The sequence below is a fragment of the Equus quagga genome, chromosome 9 (assembly GCF_021613505.1).
Source record: "Equus quagga isolate Etosha38 chromosome 9, UCLA_HA_Equagga_1.0, whole genome shotgun sequence".
In the NCBI taxonomy this organism is placed as follows: Eukaryota; Metazoa; Chordata; class Mammalia; order Perissodactyla; family Equidae; genus Equus; species Equus quagga.
Window position 1 is genome coordinate 37,778,017 of NC_060275.1, and position 25,110 is coordinate 37,803,126.

At 37.8% G+C, this 25,110-nt stretch overlaps 1 protein-coding gene and 1 pseudogene across 2 annotated transcripts in view; one reads left to right on the forward strand and one right to left on the reverse strand.

The window, feature by feature from the left end:
* Positions 1 to 13,874: 13,874 nt before the first annotated feature.
* Positions 13,875 to 13,972, reverse strand: LOC124245225 (uncharacterized; annotated as a pseudogene).
* Positions 13,973 to 16,138: 2,166 nt separating this feature from the next.
* The window catches only part of RPRD1A (regulation of nuclear pre-mRNA domain containing 1A), an 87,193-nt gene continuing 78,221 nt past the window's right edge, over positions 16,139 to 25,110 (forward strand). For both annotated transcript variants that reach the window (XM_046671701.1, XM_046671700.1), the window contains exon 1: positions 16,139 to 16,432. In XM_046671701.1, coding sequence (XP_046527657.1) covers positions 16,282 to 16,432 — 151 coding nt within the window. In that variant the 5' untranslated portion in view covers positions 16,139 to 16,281. The remainder of the gene's footprint in view (positions 16,433 to 25,110) is intronic.

Here is a 25,110-nt window from a genome sequence, read left to right on the forward strand (position 1 = left end):
AGGGTTTGCAGGTTCAGATCCCAGTCACAGACCTATGCACCACTCATCAAGCCATGCTGTGGTAGTGTCCCATATACAAAATAGAGGAAGATTGGCACAGATGTTAGCTCAGTGACAATCTTCCTCAAGCAAAAGGAGGAAGATTGCCAACAGATGTTAGCTCAGGGCCAAACTTCCTCAACAACAACAACAACAACAAAAAATATATATATATATATAAATAGAATAGAGAGTCCAGAAATAGACGAAGATGGCCAACTTATTTTTTTACAAAGGTGAAAAGGCAATTGAATGGGGAATTCAATAGTCTTTCCAACAAATGGTTTAGGAACAGTTGAACATTATGGGGGAAAAAATCTACCTAAACCTCACAATTTGTACAAAAATATACCCCAAATGTACCATAGATATGAAGATAAAACCATAAAACTTTTAGAAGAAAGCATAAAAGAAAATATGACCTGGGGTTAGGCAGAGTTCTTAGACAAGACATCAAAAGCATAATATATAAAATAATAAATTGATAATTTGAACTTCATCAAAATTGAATTTTTCTTTTTTTAGGAAGATTGGCCCTGAGCTAACATCTGTTGCCAATCTTCCTCTTTTTGCTTGAGAAAGATTGTCACTGAGCTAACATCTGTGTCCATCCTCCTCTATTTTATGTGGGACGCTGCCAGAGCACGGCTTGACAAGTGATACCAGGTCTGTACCCCGGATCCAAACCTATGAGCCCTGGGCTGCCAAAGTGGAGCGTGTGAACTTAACCACTATGCTACTAGGCCTGCCCCCAAAAATTATAATACAAAAGATAAGCTACAGACTGGGAGAAAAATATTTGCAAATCACATATTCAACAAAGGACTTTCATTTAGAATATATAAAGAACTCCCATAACACAACCCTGAAAAGACAACCCAATTTTTTAAAACAGGCAGAAGATTTGAGCAGATATGTCACCAAAGAGGACATAGAGTGGCCAATCAGGACCTGAAAAGATGTTCAACATCATTAGTCATTAGGGAAATACAAATTAAAACCATAATGAGTAAAAATAAATGAAAGAGAAAGTAGACATAGATAAAAATAAATGAAATCAAAAGCTGTTTCTTTGAAAAGATCAATAAAATTGATAAGCTCTCTGGCCAGACTGATCAAGGAAAAAAAGAGACGACAAAAATTTCCAATGCTAGGAATGAAAGGAAGGATAGATCTATGGACATTAAAAGAATAAGAGAATGTTATGAGCAACATTATAGCAATAAATTATACAATTTACATGAAATGAGGAAATAGTATAGAATAGTGGTTCTTTCATAGTCAAATAGTGATGTTGTGTCATATATGTTACTATTAGTTAAGAAGTTTTGATCAAGTAATGTGTTTCTAATAATGGTTAAAAATAATACAATCTGTGAGTAATTTTAAAAAATATATTGGAGTGGATTCACAGTCAATCCTAATATAGTATGAAATTACATGTAGTAATTTATGAACATATAGCATGGGAAGCATGAGAATCCATAGTCTGTCTTAAGGATGTTGCTCGTGTCTCTGGTACTATGCATGGGAGAGTATCCCACACATGGACATCCTTTTGTCATGGCTGGTAACAGAAAAATGTTTGAAAATCTCTGAACTATAGAAGTATCATGTACAAATTAGTAAATCACGTCAAGGGTAGGACCAACTTTTGCAATGTTGTTGGTTGTTTTGGAAGAAGGTATTACTGAGCTTTGAAAATAGTAGCTTATTTCCAGTGGCAGAGATTAAGAAATTCCAGGTCCTTATATCCAGAAAAATATCTAGAAATACAACCATGAACGTTGTATACTAATTTAATTTAAAAGAAAGAAAATTGACAAAAAGAAAGAAATACACTGAAAGAAAGAAAAATGATTCCTTATCAATATATTCCCTTTGAAGAACCCGGACACATACACGTGCACACACACACACACACACAACCAAAAAAGCCATGAGATATCACTACTCACCTACTAGAATGGCTAAAATAAAAAATACTGACAATACCAATTACTGGCAAGGACGAAGAGCAACTGAAGCTTTCATACGTTGCTGGTAGGTATGCAAAATGGTACTGACACTATGGAAAACCATTGGACAATTTCTTATCAAAGTAAACATCCACCTTCATTATGACCCAACAGTCCCTCTTCTGTGTAATTGCCCTAGAGTAATTAAAACGTGCATTTACACAAAAAACTTGTATAGCAGTTCTATTCATAATTGCCAGAAACTGGAAACCATCTAAATGTCCTTCAACAGTTAAATGGATATACAATATTGTAGTATGTTTGTTCAATGCAATACTACTCAGTATTAAAAAGAATGAACAATTGATAAAGGCAACAACTTTACTATAACTTTATATATATAAAGATCTATATATATAAAAAACTTTACATATATAAAGTTACTATAACTTTAAGGCTCATCCATGTTGTATTATGTGTCAGAATCTCATCCCTTTTTAAGGCTGAAAAATATTCCATTGTATGTACATACCATATTCCATTTATCCATTCATTCACTGATGTAGAGGAATTGCTTCCACATTTTGGCTATTGTGAATAATCCTACTGTGAACATGGGTGTAAAAACTGTTGACCTTAAACAAATAAATAGCCAGTTATTTCTCCAGCAAAAATGAGTTTATTTGGGATCAGCAAAGAATTGCAATTTGGAGTCTGCAACCATGGCCAGCCACGTGCAAGGCCCCCCAGAAGTGAGGGAGGAGAAACTCTTACAGAGGAGAAGAGGAAGTTGGGAAGGGTATTTTAAACATAGAATTCTTTGGAGGAATTGAGAGTTCCACGTGTAGTGGCTTTTCATTGGCTGAGTTGTGACAGTCTCTCATTGGGTGAGCTTCTTGCCATCAGGAAAAGGAAGTCTTTCTTCTTCCTGTTTGGAGGTGCTATGGACATAGGATGTGATTGCTCCTTCTTTTGGCCTCCTGACTTCAGTTTAATGAGGTTTCTGTTTATTAATTTGACGAAGTACCTCTTTGAGTCTCTGCTTCAGTTCTTTGGGAGTATGTACCTAGAAGAAAAATTGCTGAATCATATAATTTTATGTTGAATATTTTGAGTAGCTGTCATACCATCTTCCACAGCAAGCGCACCATTTTATATTCCCACTGCTACATTTTGTTTTTGTTTTTAAGCCAAGAATAAAGTTATTTGCATTTGGGCAAGAATTATGTAATTAAATAAATTATTAAGTTTGGTTTAAATATAAAATTCTATGATTCTATTACAACTAATTTAATGGTAAGTAAGATTTGTAAACTTATTTAAAAAATTAACCAACAATTGTAAAGTTCTTTTTGGGAGAAAATATCTTCACGGTTTCCTTGTGTTGGCTTAGAAAGTTTTGCTATGCTTAGGCCAATGCTGACAATACCTGGAATGTATTTATATCAGTGCAGCAAGCCTGATTTAATGGAACCAGTCTGCCGCCTTGTGGAATTTTAATGCAACTTCCAAACTTAAGGACAACTGTAATTTAGAAATGATACCACTTGAGTTCAACTATTAAGTTTTTTTTTTTTTAAGTGTCAATTTAAGGATCCAGTTTTATTTAACGTATCTCTGCAAGATATATATGAACATAACTTAAAATGTTGCTAATGGACACAAATACTTGAATAAATGTAGAGGTATTTCCTGTTCTTAGCTAGGAGGAATGTACAAGAGACATGAATTGAGCAGTCACAGGAAAAGATTCAAATTACTTTTCATCATATTAAAGATGATGTATCACAGAATTTCTCACTCATGAGAAAAAAGAAAATTTAAAAATATAATTATCTACAATATGGATGAACCTTGAAGACATTGTGCTAAATGAAATAAGCCAGACACAAAAGGACACATATTGTATTTGTCCTTTTTTTCTTTTTAAAGATTGACACCTGAGCTAACATCTGTTGCCAATCTTTTCTTTTTCCTCTTCTTCTCCCCAAAGTGCCCCACTGTACAGCTGTATACTCTAATTGCAGGTCCTTCTGGCTTTGTTATGTGGGATGCCGCCTCAGCATGGCTTGATGAGTGGTGCCATGTCTGTGCCCAGGATCTGAACCAGCAAAACCCTGGGCTGCCGAAGCAAAGGGCACAAACTTAACCACTGCGCCATGGGGCCAGCCCCTATCTGGACTTTTATATTGTACTGTGTTACTGTAAAGAAACAAACTCCTTCAAAAAATGGGCAGGGGACATGAACAGACATTTCTCCAAAGATATACGGATGGCCAATAGGCACATGAAAAGATGTTCATCATCGCTGTACATCAGGGAAATGCAAATCAAAACTACAATAAAATATCACCTTACACCCATTAGAATGACAAAAATATCTAAAACTAATAGTAGCAAATGTTGGAGAGGTTGTGGAGAAAAAGGAACCCTCATACACTGCTGGTGGGAATGCAAACTGGTGCAGCCACTATGGAAAACAGTATGGAGATTCCTCAAAAAATTAGAAATAGAACTACCATACAACCCAGCTATCCTACTACTGCATATCTATCCAAAGAGCTTGAAGTCAGCAATTCCAAAAGTCCCATGCACCCCAATGTTCACTACAGCATTATTTACAATAGCCAAGATGTGGAAGCAACCTAAGTGCCCACCAACAGATGATTGGATAAAGAAGATGTGGTATAATATACAATGGAATACTACTCAGCCGTAAAAAGAACAAAATCATCCCATTTGCAACAACATGGATGGACCTTGAGGGAATTATGTTAAGTGAAATAAGCCAGATAGAGAAGGACAATCTCTCTATGACTCCACTCATATGAGGAATTTAAACATGTGGACAAAGAGAACAGTTTAGTGGCTACCAGGGGAAAGGTGGGGTGGGGGGTGGGTACAAAGGGTGAAGGGGTGCACCTACAACACGACTGACAGACAATAATGTACAACTGAAATGTCACAAGATTGTAACCTATCATTAACTCAATAAAAGATAAAAAAAGAAACAAACTCTTTACTTCCACTTTATCTTAGCTGAAAACATTTGTCAAATGGGAAGCAGTTATGAAGTAAGAATAAGAGAATTTATGAAGGTTTATTATAGGCCTGTACAAAATTCTCTCAATTCTTAGGGCAACTCTGCAATGTAGACCTGATTTAGTTACATATTACTGATGAGGAAAATGAAGCTCAAATTCATCGGTTTGACAAAAGTCCCAGAGCAACTTGATCCCAGAGAAGAGGCTTAAATTCCTGTCTGTTGGTCTCCAAAGCTGAAAAATTTGGGAGTTCAGGTTGGGCACCCCTATCTTAAAAGAGATTTCCCAATGTAATGTCTGATGTCCTTTTTCTCCATTTCCTTTGAAACATGTGATCCCATCATTAGAGATATGGCACATATCCTGAGCTCTGCAAGGCTGGCTGGTTGTGGATTTTTTTCCTCAGTTCATGGGGAAGACACAGTGCTGGATAAGGGGGGGCATGGAGTAGCAGGGTGATTGTCTGCCAAACAGGCTGGGCTTGCTTGGCTGCACTGTAAAATGCCAGGCTTTGAGCAAAGGAGAACCATCCTAGTCTTCCATGACTTGACTAGGGCATACTGTAATAGTTTTAGAGAAACATTGCCAAATGAGCATGTTCATAGATGTCAGATCAACACAGAGATGGATCCACGAACCACTGATTCACCAAATACTTATTGAGCTCCTACTATGACCAGACACTGTTCTATGCAATATTTTATTAATTAGTAAAATAGACAAAAATCCATGCCCTAATAGAGCTTTCATTCTAGTAAGAATAGGCAGACAATAAGATAAATAGGTAAATTATATAGTGCATTAGGAAGTGATATTTTACAAACAAAACTAAACAAAATTACAGAATCAGATATTTCTCCTGAAAAGAAAAGGCCCAAGGAAGATGTTGCTAAATCTAGTAGTCAATTCTCATCCTCATCTTAGTCATTTTTCAGCATTTGACATAGTTGATCATTTCCCACTTCAAATGCATAAAGAATGCACACTACTGGTTTCCTCCTGTCTCAATGGCTCTTCCCTTGGATGCGTTTACCCTATTTCTTCTCATTTCCCCAGGCTCTAAACATTGGAGTGTCCTGAGCTCAGTCTTTGACATTCTCTGTCAGTCTGCACTCCCTTGCTTAGTGATCTCATCCAGTCTCATGACTTTAAATACTGTCTATTGTCAAACTCCAAAAGTGATTAACTCCGACCCAGACCTCTCTGAATTGTAGGCTATCCAATTGCTTACCCAACATCTCCACTTGTAATTGCACATATAATATGAATTCCTGTTCTTTTCTCCTAAAAAACCTACCCTGCGACTGTCTTCCCTGTCTTAGTTAATGGCAACCGTCAGCCTTACAGCTTTAGCTCGTGCTGAAAACATTAATGTCTTCCTTGACTTTTCTCCTTCGCCCCTGCCCCCACACTAGTAAATCTGGCCTGTTCTACTTTCCAAATATATCCAGAATCTGCCAGCTTTTCGCCTCCTGTGTTTCCAGCCTGGTCCAAATCACCATCCTCTCTCATTGGATTATTACAAGTGCCTGGTCTCCCTGCTTCCATCTTCATCCCCTCTCCCCCGTTCTCATCTCAACACATCAGCTAGAATGTTTGTTTTTTTAAAATTTAAATGTAAGTAAGATCATGTCGTTTTTCTGTTCAACACTTTCCAACAACTTTCCTTCTCAGAGTAAAAGCCAAAGTCCTTGCAGTAGTCTAGAAGGCACTATATGATCATTCTTCACTCCCTGACCTCGTCTTACTCTCTTCCTCCTATTGACTCTCCTCTCTGATCACCTCCCTCCAGCCACATGAGTTCTCCTTGCTGTTTCTTGAGCCTCACCAGGCACACTCATGTCCCAGGGCCTTTGCATTTGCTGTTCCCTTTGCTTGGAACACTCTGAAAGAGCTGCTTGGCTCATGCTTCCTCTCCTTAGATTTTAAAATGTCATCTCAGAAGGCTTTCCTTAGTCAATCAGTTAAATTCCGATACACATTATGCCTGTTTACTTTTCCCCATGGTACTTAATCTAACGCATAGTCTCTGACACTTACACACGTGGTTCATTCTTCACTTCCATGTAAATTCTGTGAGGGACATGAATTTTTGTCTGTTGTATTCATTGCTGTATCCCAAGGGTCTGGCCCACATTGAGTGGTCCTTATGTCAATCTCCTCCTGACAACCACCACCAGAAACCTACCTGTAGTTGAATAAACGAGGGTTTTGGCTTGTTGCAATGAAGCAGAATGTTCACCAGGGGGAACCACGGAGATGCCAGGTAAGGGTATGTGGGCAAGGACTTCGGCATTTAGGCTTATGTTAGGTGTTTTGGGGGAGGTTTCAAGGGAGTAGGGCTTTGCTCTGGATTGGATGCTGCCAGTAAACAGGAATAATTCTGTGAGTATCTTAATGAATTTTTTCTAGATGGAGGGTTGAGCACAGGCTAAAACTGTCTGTAATTGGTAAAGAAGCAGCAGTCAGTGACATTAGCAGGGTGAGGGGGATATTTGGTGTTTTTGTGGTTTGCACAGTGACTGTGTTTTTTTCTCTGCTTAGATAAAATTTTTGAAATGGTCTTGTTTTTGTCTTCTTTCATTCTTGTCTTACTTTATCAAGGTCACAGAGTGGCCTTCTCTGATGTAGTTGTTCTATGAGATTCTGTTCATCAGGAGAATGCCTATCTGTGAATGCCAGGCCAGCTCTTATGCCACCTAGACCTACCTGATAGGGCCAGTTCCTGAGGTCAGTGGTTGCTTTTCTCTTGTTCAAGTGTATATTTTAAGTGATTTAATGAATGAATAGAATGGTAGTGGTCTTCATATACCTGAAGAGCTGTCACATGAAAGTGAAATTAGGCTCATTTTATAAGAATTCAGAGGACAGATTTGGGACAATGGGTAAAGTCAGAGTGAGCAAGCTTCCACTCACCATAAGAACTTGAACAAAATGAGCCCCTCAGCAGGAAGATGAATCCAATGACTTGACTCCCCAACAGAGGCTAGAGAGACAACAGATTGGGATATTATGGAAGTGACTAAGGCGCTGAATGGAAGGCTAGACCTAATGGCCTCAGATTTTCGTGAAGTTCTGTGAAGATCTGCCCAAGCTCTCTTGGCCTTCCAGCTTTCTTCTCATGGAATTCCTAGTTAAGAATCAGATGCTGGCTATGCTAAGATAAAGAAGAAGCTGTCTATGTCCTTGAGGATTTCAGTCTAGAAGTGGAGACAGATATGGAAGCAAATATCTGCAGTGCAGTTCTTAAGGGCAGTTCTGGAAAAGCAGTTCTCACCGGGGGCAATTTTGCCCCCCATGGGACATTTGGCAATGTCTGGAGACATTTTTGTTTGTCACAAAGGAAAGGAAGGTGCTGCTTGCATCTAGTTGGTGGAAGCCGTGGATGTCGCTAAGCATCCTGCAATCCACAGGACAGCCCCCATATCAAACGGTTATCTGTCTCAAAATGTCAATAGTGCCAGTGTTGAGAAACCCTGTTCTAGAGGGAGGGGCAAAGAGTCATAGATACACAGAGGGACAAATGGGTCCTGCTGGTTCTAGGGGACATGGGGAAAGGTTTTACAGAAGGAGGTGATATCTGAGCTGGGTTTTGAAGGAGGAATAGGAATTCCTTGGTAAAGAAATGCTTAAGTTATTTTAGAGAAAGTCTGAAAGATTTATTGATGAAATGATATAATGTCTGGAATTCACTGCAGAATAATTCAGTGTGGGGGATGGTGGGTGAGAAGGGGTAGAAGTTTGGCCAGGAGTTGATAATTGTTGAAACTGTTGATGGATACATGGAGATTTGTTATATTCTTCTCTTAATTTTTGTATAGTCTTGAAATTTTCCATAAAAATTCAAATCAAGTTTTTTCCTTTTTTATTGTGATAAAATACACATAACATAAAATTTACCATTTTAACTATTTTTTGGTGTAAATTCAGTGACATTAAGTACATTCACAATGTTGTGTAATCATCACCACTTCCTATTTCCAGAACTTTTTCATCATCCCAAACCAAAATTCTGTACCCATTAAAAAATGACTACTCATTCCCTCCTCCCCCCACCCCCTGGTAACCTCTATGGATTTGCCTATTCTAGGTACCTCGCATAAGTGGAATCATACCATACTCGTCCTTTTGTGTCTGGTTTGTTTCACTTAGCATAACGTTTTCAAAGTTTACCCATGTTGTAACATGTATCAGAATTTCGTTCCTTTTTATGGCTGAACAATATCCCGTTGTATACATATACTGCATTTTGTTTGTTCATTCATTTGTTGATTCAAACCAATTTTCAAAAGAAGTTATTTATTTGGGGGAGGGGGCAGGCGTTTGCAGGTTTAAGTGGATAGAAGGCAGTGGAAAATGGAATTGTATAGGATTTGGGAAATAATTCAGATGTTTGGTGCTGTTGGAGGCTCAAGAACATAGTGAGGGGAGCTGTGGCAGATGGGGCTGCTGAGAATGGTAGAACTGAATTAATATGAGCCTTGTATGCCATAATAAGGATATAATCTTTTTCTATGGGCAAAGGGGAGCCAGTGGAGGTCCTTCCCCTGCCCCAATCATAATATACTTATTATTTTTCTCATTGTATAACTAACACATGCTTGTGGTCAAAAATTCAAACCATAGTGAAATATGTACATTGGAAAGAAGAAATTACCTGTTTTCTTATCCATAGAATTGACCACTATTAAAAGTTTGACACATAACCTATATCAAAGCTCACCAGCTGAAGACCACAAGAACCAGGTAGGTTATTTAGCACAGAACAGAGCAACTGTGTGTCATTAAGAAGGAATTGGGAAGGGCTTATTATGAGACTTGAGCTTGTGTTGGTGAGCCTAAGGAGGTTTTGCAGAGGTCTGTTCTGGATGGGGTGCAGTCAGGAAGCGGGGGCAATTTGGTGATTGGGTAGATCTTGGTAACTTCTATCTAGAATGCTAAAAGATTAAGGTGGGGCTAGAGATATCATTGGTGAAGGAAGCTGTAATCATTTATGTTTGTTATGAGAGAAATGTATTAGCAATTTTCATGGTGTCAAAGTGACCTTGACCCTGTCTTGTCCCACTACCGTCACAGAATGGCCTTGTCTGCTTATTGTTTATATCCTGTGAGGGTAGTTGATGATTTGTTAGGAACATTACAGCCTAGCTTTCAGTTTCCAGGGTTAGCTTTTTACTTTCTCAATTCCCCATTTTAACTGAGTGCAGATGAATTCAGCCTGCAGTATATATTATTCTGTGAAATTCAGACCCATTGTCAAGATTCCATTGACCAGAGGTTGTTAGAGATCATCATCTGTTGCTGAACTAAAGGCAGTACTTCATATTTCTTTTGTTGGAAGATGTGCTGTTGTGTCATCTGATGTGACAATGTCTGTATGGCAATATTTACATGTACAGGAAAATCAGCCAAAGTACCTGATCTCCTAATTTCTTTTTTTCCCCTGGAAAACGTTAGTAATATTAAACATTCCAGAGAAGTCTTTAGGAATATAAGTACATTTTTCTTTTGAGATAGTACATATTCTACCTTGAGAGGCCAATATTATATCTAAAGCTGCTCTATTTTGATCATGGCCTATCCAAGTTTATGAACTTTTGAGAAAGGGGTTCTAAGACGTTGGTGGCATTCATTTACCTTTCCTGTTCCTTCCTTACTTTAACACGTAGTATCCCCTCCCCTCTTTTTGGTGGAGACAGAAATGTCTCTTCTTAGGTGTGGCATAACATGGATTTTAGACTTTTTAATGTCTTGCCTGTTATGGTGTAAACCATACAAAAAGTTATTAGTAATTGAATCTAATTAACAAGGAAATCAACTGATTTTTTTTTACAAAGGGAAGATACTAGAGGGAACTGGGTGGCACTCAAAGGAAGGTGGATACAAACCCAACAGTTGGTTTAATTATATATCTTAGTTAAATCACAAGAAAATCACACTAGGTATTGGGCTCATAGCAAGGACTAACTAAAGATAAAAAGAGCAATATTAAGAATGAGGCCTTCGAGTGGTTAAGTTCATGTGCTCTGCTTTGGCGGCCCGGGGTTCACCAGTTCGGATCCTGGGCGCAGACCTACACACTGCTTATCAAGCCACACTGTGGTGGCTTCCCACATAGAAGAACTAGAATGACTTACAATTAGGATATACAACTATGTACTGGGGCTTTGGGGAGAAAAAAAAAGAATAAGGCCTTATGGGTACGGTGTCAAGAGGTAACAAGTGTCTTAAACCCAATAAGAGTAAGAAAAATAATTAGAAAATAAAGAACAAGAGCATGCATATTAAAGCATGATAATCTCTGGTTCTAGGTATTTGGATCTGGTTCTGCAGGTCCTGAGTGGAAGCTGTGTACTTCACGCAGTTGTTAACTTAATCTGAAGGTTTTCGGTGGATGCCTTTCCTATTTGCAGTTTTTTACCTCTGGAAGATTCCTAAGACTCCTCAGATGAAAGTCTATGGCTGGGACAGTCTTCCAGTCTGTGGCGGTCACAAAACATGTCTGCAAGTTGTTTGCACTCCTTCCATCAAGGGGTGGCGGCTATGTCCCTACCCCCATGAACTTAAATGAGCTTTGACTGTCTTGTCTAATACAATAAGCTAGAAGGGTGTTATGTGACTTCCAATTACCCCAGGACACTCTCTACAGGAGACTGAATAGAGAGAGGGAGAGAAAGAGAGATTGGTTTGAGTGACCCCAGCTGTTTTGTCTCCTAGTAAACAATTCAAACAGAGTCTGAGTCCAAGCCCAGGCATTAAACATATTAGTGAAGACTTTGAGATGACTCTAGCTACTGCCTGGCTGCAACCTCATGTGAGACTCTGAAAGAGAACTGCCTAGCTGAGCCCAGGTGATTCTTCATGTACAAGCCGATTAGACGGCTGGTGAGTACAGTAGCAGTTCATACCTACTGGTGACAAGACCAAACAGCTTTCCCTGATTTATTATATTTGGTACCATTATCGGAAGAGAGAAGAGTAGAATACTCTGTTGAGGATTAATTTAGGATTATCCTGAGAGTATTAAAAAAAATCTCCAGGACCTTTAATTTAGTTCATAAAATATATTATACATGCCATCAGTTGACAAGAATTTTGAAATGTAGAAACCTATAAGTAAAATCTTTTGTGGCTTATTATCGTACAGTCTTTGTACATGAACATTAGTATGCTTCTTTTAACCTGAGAAGTACAACATCATCGAAACATATGCATCTTAATAGTTTACCTATACATAATTTAACTTAGAAAGACTGAAACTTTTTAGCTTGTAAATTTTCTTTTATCCTAAGCTTGGTAAACATAAGAGCCCTCACAGCAAATTTGGGTCAATTAAAATTTGAAGAATGTGAAATAAACCTAATTATTCTTATTAGGCTTCCATTTTTGTACTGAGGTAAAATGCACATAACATAGAATTAAGCATTTTAAAGTGTACAATTTAGTGGCATTTGTACATCTATGATGTGTTGCAAGCATCATATCTATCTAGTTCCAAAACATCTTCAGCACCTCGGAAGAAAATTCCAATTAAATAGTCACTCCCCATCTCTCCCTCCCCATCTCCCCAAGCAATCACTTTCTGTCTCTGGATTTACCTATTCTGGATATTTCTTATAAATAGAATCATAAAATATGTGATCTTTTGTATCTGGCATCTTTCACCTAGCATAATGCTTTTAAGGTTCCTCTATCTTCTAGCATGTATTACTGTTTCATTCCTTTTTATGGATGAATAGTATGTCACACTGTTTTGATTACTGTAGCTTTGTAGTAGGTTTTGAAATCAGGAACTGTGAGTTCTCCAACTTTGCTTTTCTTTTTTAAGATTACTTTGGTTGTTCAGTGTCCCTTGCAATTCCACATGAATTTTAGGATCAGCTTTTCCATTTCTGCACAAAAGGCCATTGGGATCTTAATATGGATTGCATTGCATCTGAAGATTGCTTTGGGTAGTATTGCCATATTAATGATATTAAGTCTTCCAACCCGTGAACAAGGTATATCTTTCCATTTATTTAGGGCTTCTTTGATTTCTTTCAACAATATTTTGTAGTTTTCAGTGTATTTTTAAAAATCTCATTGGTTAAATTTATTCCTAAGTATTTTATTTTTTTGATATTATGGATTGTTTTCCTAATTTCATTTTCAAATTATTCATTGCTAGTGTATCAAAATACAAGTGACTTTTGTATTCAATCTGGTATCTTGTAATTTTGTCAAATTATTTTATTAGCTCTAATAGTTTCTTTGTGGATTCCTTAGGATTTTCTCTATATAAGATCATGTCTCCTGCAAATACACATAATTTTACTGCCTCCTTTCCAATTTGGATAACTTATATTTCTTTTTCTTGATTAATTGTTATGACTAGAACTTCCAGGATAATGCTGAACAGAAGTGGCAAAAGTACATATCCTTGTCTTGTTCCTAATCTTAGGGGGAAAGCTTTCAGTCTTTATAATTGAGTGTGATGTTAGCTGTGCGGTTTTCCATACATGTCTTTTATTAAACTAAGAAAGTGCCCTTCTGGGGCCGTCCCTGTGGCTGAGTGATTAAGTTCACATTGCGCTGCAGTGGCCCAGGGTTTTGCCCATTCTGATCCCGGGTGCAGACATGGCACCGCTCGTCAGGCCACGTTGAGGTGGTGACCCACATGCCACAACTAGAAGGACCTGCAACTAAGATATACAACTATGTACTGGGGGGATTTGGGGAGATAAAGCAGAAAAAAAATAAAAAGATTAGCCACAGTTGTTAGCTCAGGTGCCAATCTTAAAAAAAAAAAAGTGCCCTTCTATTCCTACTTTGATGTTTGTTTGTTTGTTTGTTTGTAAATATGGAATCCTTCACGAATTTGCATGTCATCCTTGCATAGGGACCATGCTAATCTTCTCTGTATCGTTCCAATTTTTTTTTTAGTATATGTACTGATGAAGTGAGCACAACTTTTTTTTTTTAATCATGAAAGGGTGCTGGATTTTGTCAAAATTTTTTTTTGCACCAACTGAGACAGTTGTGTGTGTTTTTTCTTTGTTCTATTAATATAGCGTATTATATGGATTGATTTTTGTATTTGAACCACCCTTGCATTCCTGGGATAAATCCCACTTGGTCATGATGTATAATCCTCTTAATAAGATGCTGGGTTTAGTTTGCTAGAATTTTGTAAAGAATTTTTACATCCATATTCATAAGCAATATTGGTCTATAGTCTTTTCTTGTGGTAGCCTTCCTTTTTAAGTTGAAGGAGCACGTGTTTTTGTTACTTGGTGGCCATTCTGGGAAAGCCAAAGACAGTTTATGGGAAAAATGCATAATTCTGAATTTGAAGTCTGAATTTGGGAAGACAAAATCAAGAAGTATAGTCAGAGGACACAGATATGGAAATAATTCATAATTATCTAAGGGCATAAACAGCTACAATCACTATTTTGAAAACACAGAAATAAGTAACAATGTCAATAAATATAGATCTAACAGCCTGATATGGAAAACCATGGTACACTCATGTACAGAATACTGTGGGAGTCCAGAGGAAGAGCAGCCAAATAAGACTGAGTACCAAGGAAAACAGGAGAATTGTTACTTTGGCTGAGTCACTGAGAGTAAAATCTAGTTGGAGACAGAATATATATATAAAATTATAAATAGCGTAGACTAGTAGTAAGTGCTAAATAAGGTATCCAAGTCAGTAAATGACACAGGAAGGAACTTCTTGCATGCATTGGACCAGTTGGGAAAGAAAAGAAAGCGGAATTTAAGGTGGTTTTTAAGTTCGGGTAGAACTGAGAAACAGAAGAAGGGAGTGGGAAGAGTTGGAACCTCAGGTGAAGACATCATTTGGTAGATGATATGTAGCAATTTTTTGTGGCTGCAGGGTTCAAGGAAGGGAATAGTGCTGAAGATACACTTAGGTCTTGGAAGACAGGTTAAACTCAGACTAAGTTAAGGTTAAAAACTAGACTAAGAGGATTGGATAAACAAAAGAATGTGCAATGGAAAAAGAAAGGAACATAAAGACAGGAATAGATATCGGAGTGAGAGGAAGAGAAAGGAGAGTTACCTCACCTCTGAGGTGTCTGACCCTCAAGCTGTAGTGACATTAAAAATGGGAAATATAAACTATACTTATAATCAAACAAATAAATATATTTAATGCCTGCCTGGTGCAAAGTTCTTGAACAGTGCTTCTTAAAAGATGGCTTAGGAATTCCTGTGATTTCTTACGTATCTTTTTTGAAATTTCTTGTACTGATATTTAGACTGACGGTGTACATATTTTTATTTCCTTTGTGAACTCTCATAATTAAGAAACGTATAATGTTAAAATGTGCTAGATTAATTATGAGATTTCTGAAGTTAATTTTTAATCATGTAAGTAATACATTAATATGTTCTTGTAAAAATGAAAACAATACAGACACAGCTTAAGGGCTCCAATTCTGATCCTCTCCCTGACACCAGTCTTAATATAGTGTGTATTCTTCCAGAGCTTTTGTCATGCATTTACCAAGTTATGAATTCATATAAAATATACACTTAAATGCTATACTGTACTTCTCCTTCTGCAACTTAAAAAAACCCCAAATCCACAATATCTTGGATTTGTTCATCTTTTAAACTGCTGCATGTATTCTGCAATATGGATGTATCACAATTAATTTAGCCATTTACCTGCTGTGAACGTCCTAACTTCTCAATGTTACTGCCCTGCACAGAACAACTAGCATACAGTTCCTTACGCAAACATGCTGGTGTTTCACTATCATTGACAGCAATTAGTGAAACTGCAGAGTCACAGGGAAGGTGTATTTTAAAATGTAATAGTCTTTCAAAGTGGCTGTACCAATTTTCACGCCTATGTCGACGTTTTGAATCACTCCTCTCTTGCCAGAGAGTTTTCCCCCAGTAGGGTTTTAGGCCCAACAACCGTTTCCCGCCGGGCGCCAGAGCCCGGCCCAGACACACCCGCGTCCGCCTCCCTTGCGTTAGTTTCGGCACCGCCCCTTCCGCTCGGGGGACCCGCCTCCCGGCCCCGCTTCTTCCGGGGGCGGGGCGTTGGCCGGCCGTGACGTCACTGCAGGCCGGACGCCATCTTGCTGGTTTGCGGCCAGTCTTGGATGTAGCAGCAGCAGTGGGGAAGGGTGGGGTGAGGGGGCGAGGCCGCGGCGAGGGCGGCGAAACTCTCCTCCCCTTGGCCCCACCGCGTGGAACGGCGTGAACGCGGTGTCGGAGGGATGTCCGCCTTCTCTGAGGCGGCGCTGGAGAAGAAGCTGTCGGAGTTGAGCAACTCGCAGCAGAGCGTGCAGACCTTGTCCCTGTGGCTCATCCACCACCGCAAGCACTCGCGGCCCATCGTCACAGTGTGGGAGCGGGAGCTGCGTAAAGGTGAGTCGCCCGCGCCTCTCGGCTGCTCCCCGCCACCCGGCCTGTTCCCTAGCGCCCCTAAGACCCACCCCCACCATGCGCCTCGGGAGCCTCACTCCTCTGCTATCCCAGCTCCCCGCTGCCTGGTATCCTTCTACCTGGCGCCCCCGGCCTCTTGGCGTTGGTGGTCCGCGGGCTAGGAGGAGCCGTGTGCACTGCGCTTCCTGCAAAGTCGGCGCTTAGTAGATAATGTAGAATAAAGGAATGGAAGATTTAAAAAAAACACTTCTATTGATTTAACGCAGAAACAGTAGCCAGGGGCTCAGGACTCTGCACCTAATTAGAGCCAGAAATTCAGGCAATTCTTTTTTCATTCCGTAGATTATAATGGAGGATGGAGAGGGAAAGGGTAGAGACGTGGAAAGGAAAAGATTGGTGTGAGTTTACCTCCATCATTTCTATAACACATCAACTCGATCTTGTAATTGTAAGCTTAATAGAGGCATCAGAGCTTTAGAACTGGGGAGTCTAAAAGAAGCAGCTGCGTGATGCAATGGAAAGAACCCTGAATTTGTAGATTTTAGAAGACCTGGATTGGGCAAATTGCTTAATTTCCGGATTGCATTTTCCTCACCTGAAAATGAGGGAGTTCGAGTAAGTGATTTAAGGTCCTTTCTTGCTGTGTGATTATCTGCCTCTAGGGCAGCGTCTTTATTTTGCAAAACATTCGATTGTGCTCCTGTAAATGATGTTAACTTTTTTGAGCAGTAATTTGCTGTCACTAAAATATCCAGAATCATTTCACTTCTGCAAATCAGCTTTATCTGTAAGAACTGATTGTATGTTAGTGAGACTGAAAATAAAGAAATTTCATTTGCTTAGTCTGGGTTTGTACCTTAATTCATTGGATAGAGAGAGTGGGCACTCTTCATTGTTGTTTTAGACATCCTGATGTATCGATATAATGGTTATTTACTAATTAGGGGCTTTAACAGTTATTATTCAAAGTAGGTGCTTGTTTACTGACCCATGTAAAAGCTATATAACGTATTAATATGAGAGCCAAAATGTAGCATTGGCTATGTAGAATGGAGACAAACTGTCCTTTTCTTATGTATTTGCTTGTGGTTGATCACTTAGAAGAAATGGATTTAGAGCCTCCTTTTTCAGTTCATATGTAAGTCTATATGTATTGGCTCTCAAAGAGGAATTCGTCTTCTGTGAGTGGCCAAAAAGGTTTGAGAAAGAGATATAAACGTCTGCAAAATAGCTGTGAACTTTGAGAAGGCAGGAATTATCTTTGCTTCTAGACCTTACTAGATTTCAAAATCAGCAACAGATTTATACTTTTTTTTGGAAAGAGCATTTAGAGACACATATAATCAATAAAGGATTGATACCCGGACTATCTTAAGAACCTCCACAAATGAATAGAAAAATGGCAATACTGTTAAACGTATTTCACATGAGAGGAAACTTGAAAGGCTAATGAATTATACTTAATCTTACTAATTAGGGAAAAAAAACCAATGAGGTACCACTTTATACCTTTTAGTCTGCAAAATTGAAAAGTATGACAATACTAAGAATTGGTGAAGATGAAGAGAAACAGGAGCTCTCTTACACTGCTGGTTGGAGTGTAAGAAGATCGACTTAGCAACCTCTAATGGAGTTGAAGGTATATATCCGTTGACCTAGCAGTTCTTCCAGGAATATTTCGAGAAACTAGTACCTCTGCTCAAGGAATTATGTTTATTGCAGCCTCTTAATGACAAAATTAGAAACAGTTTGAACATCTCATTGGTTAGAATTTGGACAAATATATTGTGATACAGTTGTGCTGAATAAAATATATTGTGACACAGTCATGTGCTGCATAATGATATTTCAGTCAGTAATGGACTACGTATATGACGATGGTCCATTAGATTAGTCCCATATAGTCTAGGTGTGTAGTAGACTATACCATCTAGGTTTTCTGTAAGTACACTGTGATGTTCACAGAGTGATGAAGTCATCTAATGACACGTTTCTCAGAACATATCCCTGTGGTTAAGGTAGGCATGACTATTCATACAATATAATAATGTCCAGCAGCTTTCACGAGTGAACTAGAGCTACATGAAACAACACAACTGAATTAAAAAGCAGCAAGCAAAATGCTGAGCTAAGAAAGCAAGGTACAGACCAATATACTATTTGGTAAAGTTTTAAAACACACGAAACAATAATATTGTTTACAGATAACCTGTGATTACAGTTGAAATGTCCATAGTAATGATTAACACCATATTCCGAGGGAGAGAGGAAATGAAAGTGGATCTGTGTTATCTTATATTTCATATATTTTTTTTAAAAAAATTGATACAAATGTGACAAAATGATGAGATGTGCTATTCGATGGGTTTGGGGTTTCCATATGTTTAAGTGCTTCATAATTAGAAGAAATTAAAGGCATATACATAAATTAGGAGGAGGGTGGTGTTGGGTGATGATAGTAATGGTAGTAATAATGGTAGTGATGATCATGCTCCTGCTCCAATTGTCACTTTGGTCTGGGATTAAATTCTGCCAGGGGTTTCCCTTTTCTTGACACATGACTTTGCGTTTGTAAGGCATAGCCTTTGTGTCCCCCCCTCTCTGCAGTTTTGCTCATCAACTTGAGAATCTTCTGTCTTATGTATCATAATGATAATGATAGTAATTTACTGAGCACCAGGCATTGTGTTAGCCGTCTTCCTATGAGATCTTGAATCTTCACATTACCTCTGCAAAATAAGTATTTATGAAAAGAATTGATCAAATTTGAAATAGAGAAATCAAGAAATAAACTAAGGAAAATTGATTGAACGTTCTGTATTGTGAGGCATTCTTTACTTTCTTGAAGAGTTTAAAGAAGATGAAAATGTGACAGTAGGAAAAATAACTGTTCAAAATATAAGGATGTAGGTGTAGGTAAAATGATGTGTCAGACTTGTTTATCATTCAGTTCTGAAGATTTCCTCTCTTTTTCTACCTTTCTTTGTCTCCTTTAAAGACGGAGAACTTCTGTTTGGAGGGATATACCCCAAGGCCTTTGTGAAGACCAAAGTAGCTATAATTTCCTTAATAAATGCAATAGAGTATAACCAAAAACATAAGTGACCATTTTATTGTTGTTTTCTAATGGCTTTATTGAGAAATAATTAACATACCATACAGTTCACCCATTTAAAGTGTACAGTTCAGTGGTTTTAGGTATATAGTTGTAAAACCATCACCATAAACAACTTTAGAATGTTGTCATCACCCGGAAAAGTAACTCCAAGCCTGTTAGCCACCATTCCCCAATCCCCCACCCCTGGCATCAACCCATAAATTAAAGATAATTTACTTTATCTCTATAGATTTGCCTATTCTTAGTATTTTGTTAAATGGAATCATGTGATATGTGGTCTTTTGTGATGGGCTTCCTTTGGTTAGCATAATGTTTTCCGGGCTTATCCATGTTGTAGCATCTATCAGTACTTCATTCTTTTGTGTGGCCAAATAGTCCATTGTATGAATTTATCTGTTCATCAGTTGATAGACATTTAGGTTGTTTCCATTTTTTGACTATTATGAATAATGCTGCTGTGAACATTTGTGTACAAGTTTTTGTGTGGATGTGTTTTCATTTTCCTTGGCTATATATCTAAGAGTAGAATTGCTAGGTCATATAAGAACTCTGCATTTAACCTTTTGAGGAACTGATATACTTCTCCACAGTTACATCATTAGACATTCCTAACAGCAATGTGTGAGGATCCAATGTATCTACATCTGTGTCAACACTTGTTATTATCTTTTTGAGTATAGCCACCTAATTGGGTGTAAAATGGTATCTCATGGTGGTTTTGATTTGCATGTCCTTGATGACTAATGATGTTTAGCATATTCTCATATGCTGCTTGACCATTTGTATGTCATCTTTGGAGAAATGTCTATTCAAATCCTTGCCCATTTTTAAATTGGGTTATCTTTTTATTATCAGATTGTAAGTGTTCTTTATGTATTGTAGATGTGAGTCCCTTATCAGAACCATGATTTGCAAATATTTTGTCCCATTCAGTAAGTTGTCTTTTCATTTTCTTAATAGTGTCTTTTTTTTTTTTTTTTTAAGATTTTATTCTTCCTTTTTCTCCCCAAAGCCCCCCCGGTACATAGTTGTGTATTTTTAGTTGTGGGTTCTTCTAGTTGTGGCATGTGGGATGCTGCCCCAGCGTGGCTTCATGAGCAGTGCCATGTCCGCGCCCAGGATCCGAACTGGCAAAACCCTGGGCCACTGCAGTGGAGCACAAGAACTTAACCACTTGGCCATAGGGCTGGCCCCAATAGTGTCTTTTGAAGGTGATTGTTTTAAACTCTAAATGACTCAGTACTGGACTAAATTATAGAACTATTAATATACACTCTTAGTTAAATTATATGTTACATTCATTGCTGTAGAAATACTGACCATGAATGTACCAGAATTTACAAAAAAACCCACATTTTGGCTCTTTTCTACACACAAACACAACAGCAAAAACATCTCTGCAAGAGTTGTAGAAAACAAGAGAGGAAGAAGTTCTTTGCAGTTGATTAGAGTCATTGCCTTCACTAGTCTAGTTAATTGACTTCTTTACATCAACCTTTTGTATGTTACTCATACTTGAGTCTTAAAAAAATCTTAATTGCCTCAGCCCTTTAGAGTGTATTAATTCACCCTGTATTTATTATCTTCCATGTGTCAGGCATTGGATATTCCAGTGATAGAGAAAACAGAACTTTTGTATGTCAAATATATTTCAATTAAAAAAAAAAGAAAACAAGAAAGTTTGTCCCTGTCCTCATAGAATTTGTAGTCTCATGGGGAGGGCAAACAATAAACAAGAAAATTGTAAATATAAATTCTGTATTAAGCCCATTAGGTAGTTAAGATGTTGAGGGAAATCATCTCTGTAAGGTGGCCTTTGGTAAAAGTCCTCTCTGAGCTAGCTATTCCATAAGCAAGGAGGGGGCATTCAGCCACTGGGAATATGTGAAGGTGCTGAGGCGAGAAATAGCTTGGGATGTGAAGAACCAAACCTGGGAATGTTCAGCCCTTGAATGCTTGTTACTTTTTTTCCCAAAATTGGCAACAATTAAAATATTAGATTATTTAAAGTTTAGCTTTTCCTTCTATATGTAATCATTTGTTAAAATCAGTACTTTGTTATCAATAAACTGTATTAGAAATCTTTCAGGAACCAATTATCACTTTATATTGTATTATGGATTGGGGGGTTATGGGTTGGTTATGAAGTAGATAATGGGTTCCTTTACGTGATTGTTTTCTTTTTTCAATTTTTAGCCTCCATAACCCCAGCAAATTGCCTTTCATGAAAGTTCTTAAATATGTTGAATTAATATTTAAGTTCATGAATACGGCTTTAGATTTCTAAGAGGTGCTAAAATAAGTACTGTGTATTCTTAGAGGCTGTAATTTATTTGGCTTTAGAAAATAGAAAAGGCAAAGAACACTTTTCGTTTGCTTTAAAAAGATGTAGCAATATAAATCCTGAAAATGAAGAGATCCTATTTTGAATTGACAATTCAGTGGCTTTTATATTGTCTGATACTGTTATTTGTTTCTGTTTTAGAGTTAGAATTGAATGAGTAAGTTAGTGTTTATATTTTGTAAGTTCTTACACTTAAAAGGATTTGATGTTCTCAAACTGCATGAGTTTTATGAACTCCCAGGTAGTCATCAGCCAGCTTCCACAGTTACATTCTTTGTCAACAATATAAAAAAAGTTAATTTCTTAAAATATCATCAAATATCCAGCCAGTATTTGTTTCCTTGACTGTCTCACTTTTTTTTTTTTGAGATTGACACCTAAGCTAACATCTGTTGCCAGTCTTTTTATTTATTTTTATTTTTTTTCTTCTTTTTCTCCCCAAAGCCCCCCAGTACATAGTTGTGTTTCTAGTTGTACATCCTTCTGCTTGTGCTGTGTGGGACACTGCCTCAGCATGGCCTGGTGAGTGGTGCTATGTCCACGCCCGGCATCTGAACCAGTGAAACCCTGGGCTACCAAAGCAGAGCGTGAGAACTTAACCACTTGGCCACTGGGCTGGCCCCTTGCATTTTTTTTTTTTAACCGTTTGTTTGAATCAGGATCCGAGTAAAGTTCATTCATTGCATTTGATTATTTTATTCCTTAAGTCCATTGCATCTATAGATTCTCTCTGTCTTTTATTTTAAATTTATTCTTTGGAAAAGCCAAATTGATTGTACCATGGAAATTCTCACAGGGTAGACCACGGATTCTCACTGTATGATTTAAAGATTCCTTTACTCTCTTAAAAATTATTAAGGACCCCAGATCTTTCATTTATGTGGGTTAGATCTATTGGTAGTTATATTAGAAATTAAAACATTTAAAAATATTTAGTAATTATTTATTTTAAAATAATACTAAATCAGTTTCATGTTAACATGAAATAACATTTTTAATGAAAAATAACTTTTCTAAAAATGTTAGAGAAAAAAGTGATTGTTTTACATGTTTATATCTGTCTTAATTGAAGACAGCTGGATTCTTGTGTCTGCCTCTGCATTTAGTCTTGCTGTATTATGTATCACATGACCTCTGGAATATACCACTGTACACGTCTAAGAGAACGAGTGTGAAAAAGGCAAATAATGTCTTAGTATTATGTGAAAATAGTTCTTCATGAACCATGTGAAAGGTTCTTGAGGACCCTCTGGGATCCACAGACCATATATTGAGAACTAGATCATTTCCTATAAATTGGTAATTAGAGCAAGAGGCTAGGGCACATTGCTTTGCCTTAAGTAGACATCTTCCCTCCAAAATATTAATTCCTACTCAATGTGAATTTAAACTGAATTTATGAAATTTCCCTTTGGCCTATAATGTAATTTTCTTTAGATTCTCTTTCCTGTGACACATAAAGAGTTTTAAAAAAACTATTGATTTGGGGCTGGCCCCGTGGCCGAGTGGTTAAGTTCGCGCGCTCCACTGCAGGCGGCCCAGTGTTTCGTTGGTTCGAATCCTGGGCGCGGACATGGCACTGCTTGTCAAGCCACGCTGAGGCAGCGTCCCATGTGCCGCAACTAGAAGGACCCACAATGAAGAATCTACAACTATGTACTTGGGGGCTTTGGGGAGAAAAAGGAAAAAATAAAATCTTTAAAAAAAAAAAAAAACTATTGATTTGATACTGTTTTTGCTGCTGCAAAACTTAATTTAAGAAAATTACTCTTAAATTTCTAATAAAAATAAAGGTGTGCTCCTACATAAACATAATACGATAATCCATAATTTTATAGGTGTATTTTTGAATAACTTTTTTTTTTTTAAAGATTGGCACCTGAGCTAACATCTGTTGCCAATCTTTTTTTTTTTTTCCCTTCTTCTCCCTGAAGCCCCCCCAGTACATAGTTGTATGTTGTAGTTGTGATACTTCTGGGTGTGCTGTGTGGGATGCCACCTCAGCGTGGCCTGATGACTGGTCCATGCCCAGGATCCAACCGGTGAAACCCTGGGCCACTGAAGCAGAGTGGGCAAACTTAACTACTTGGCCTGGGACAGCCCCCCTGAATAAAATGAATTTTTCATTGAAAATGTATAAGTAAAACTTTCTCCTATTGGTTTCCTTTATTCAGCAAATACCTATTGAGCTCCTATTCTTGCTGGATCAAGGATGATTCAGCACATAAGAGACACTTGGCTGTCTTCATGGAGCTTGCATATCAGTCAGGGAAACGGTTTCTACTAAACCAGTAACTGCACAGTGATACAAAGGAGAAATATAACTGGGAAACTAGCCTAGTATAAGCAATCAAAGAAGACTTTTTTGATTTGAGATTCGAAGTATGAGTAGAATTTACTAGGAGCTGTACAAAGCTTTAATCAATTTGGATGTGATCTTATGTAGAACAAATGTTATTTGACATTTTAAGTAAAACATTTCAGTTCATAACTCCTTTTTGGAACTGGGCAGGATAATAAACATTTTAGATAAACTTTTTTTTTTCCTGCTTTTTCTCCCCAAATCCCCCCAGTACATAGTTGTATATTTTTTAGTTGTGGGTCCTTCTAGTTGTGGCATGTGGGACGCTGCCTCAGCGTGGCCTGACGAGCAGTGCCATGTGGCGCCCAGGATCCGAACCAGCAAAACTCTGGGCCACCGAAGCGGAGTGTGCGAAGCTTAACCACTTGGCCACGTGGCTGGCCCCTAAAATTTTAATGTTTTATGTCTGCAAAGAACTTTAAGTGATTTAAGGTGTTTTTACTCTTTGTAAAAATGCATTGAGAAGATTATAATGATGAATTATTTATTTAGTCACCTTGCTGTCATCTGTGTTTTTGGTTCTCTGGCATAACTCTTGGCTGCTGTCGGGGATTCTTCTTTTTATATCTCTTTTTATGGCTTTTCCTTAGTCCCTTGTATCTATAATAATGGAGAAGTTAAGAAAAAAGTTTGCCATGCTTATGTTAAATGCTTGAACTTACGTTTCCAAGTATATTTAGTAAATACATATTTCAGTAGGTAATAACATGCACATAGGTACAAAATTCAAAAGGCAAAAAAGATTATAAAGAGAGGAGTAAGGCTCTTTCCCATTCCTTTCCCTACCCATTCATTTTCCCTACCCAGAATCAATCTGTTACCAGTGTATGGATTCT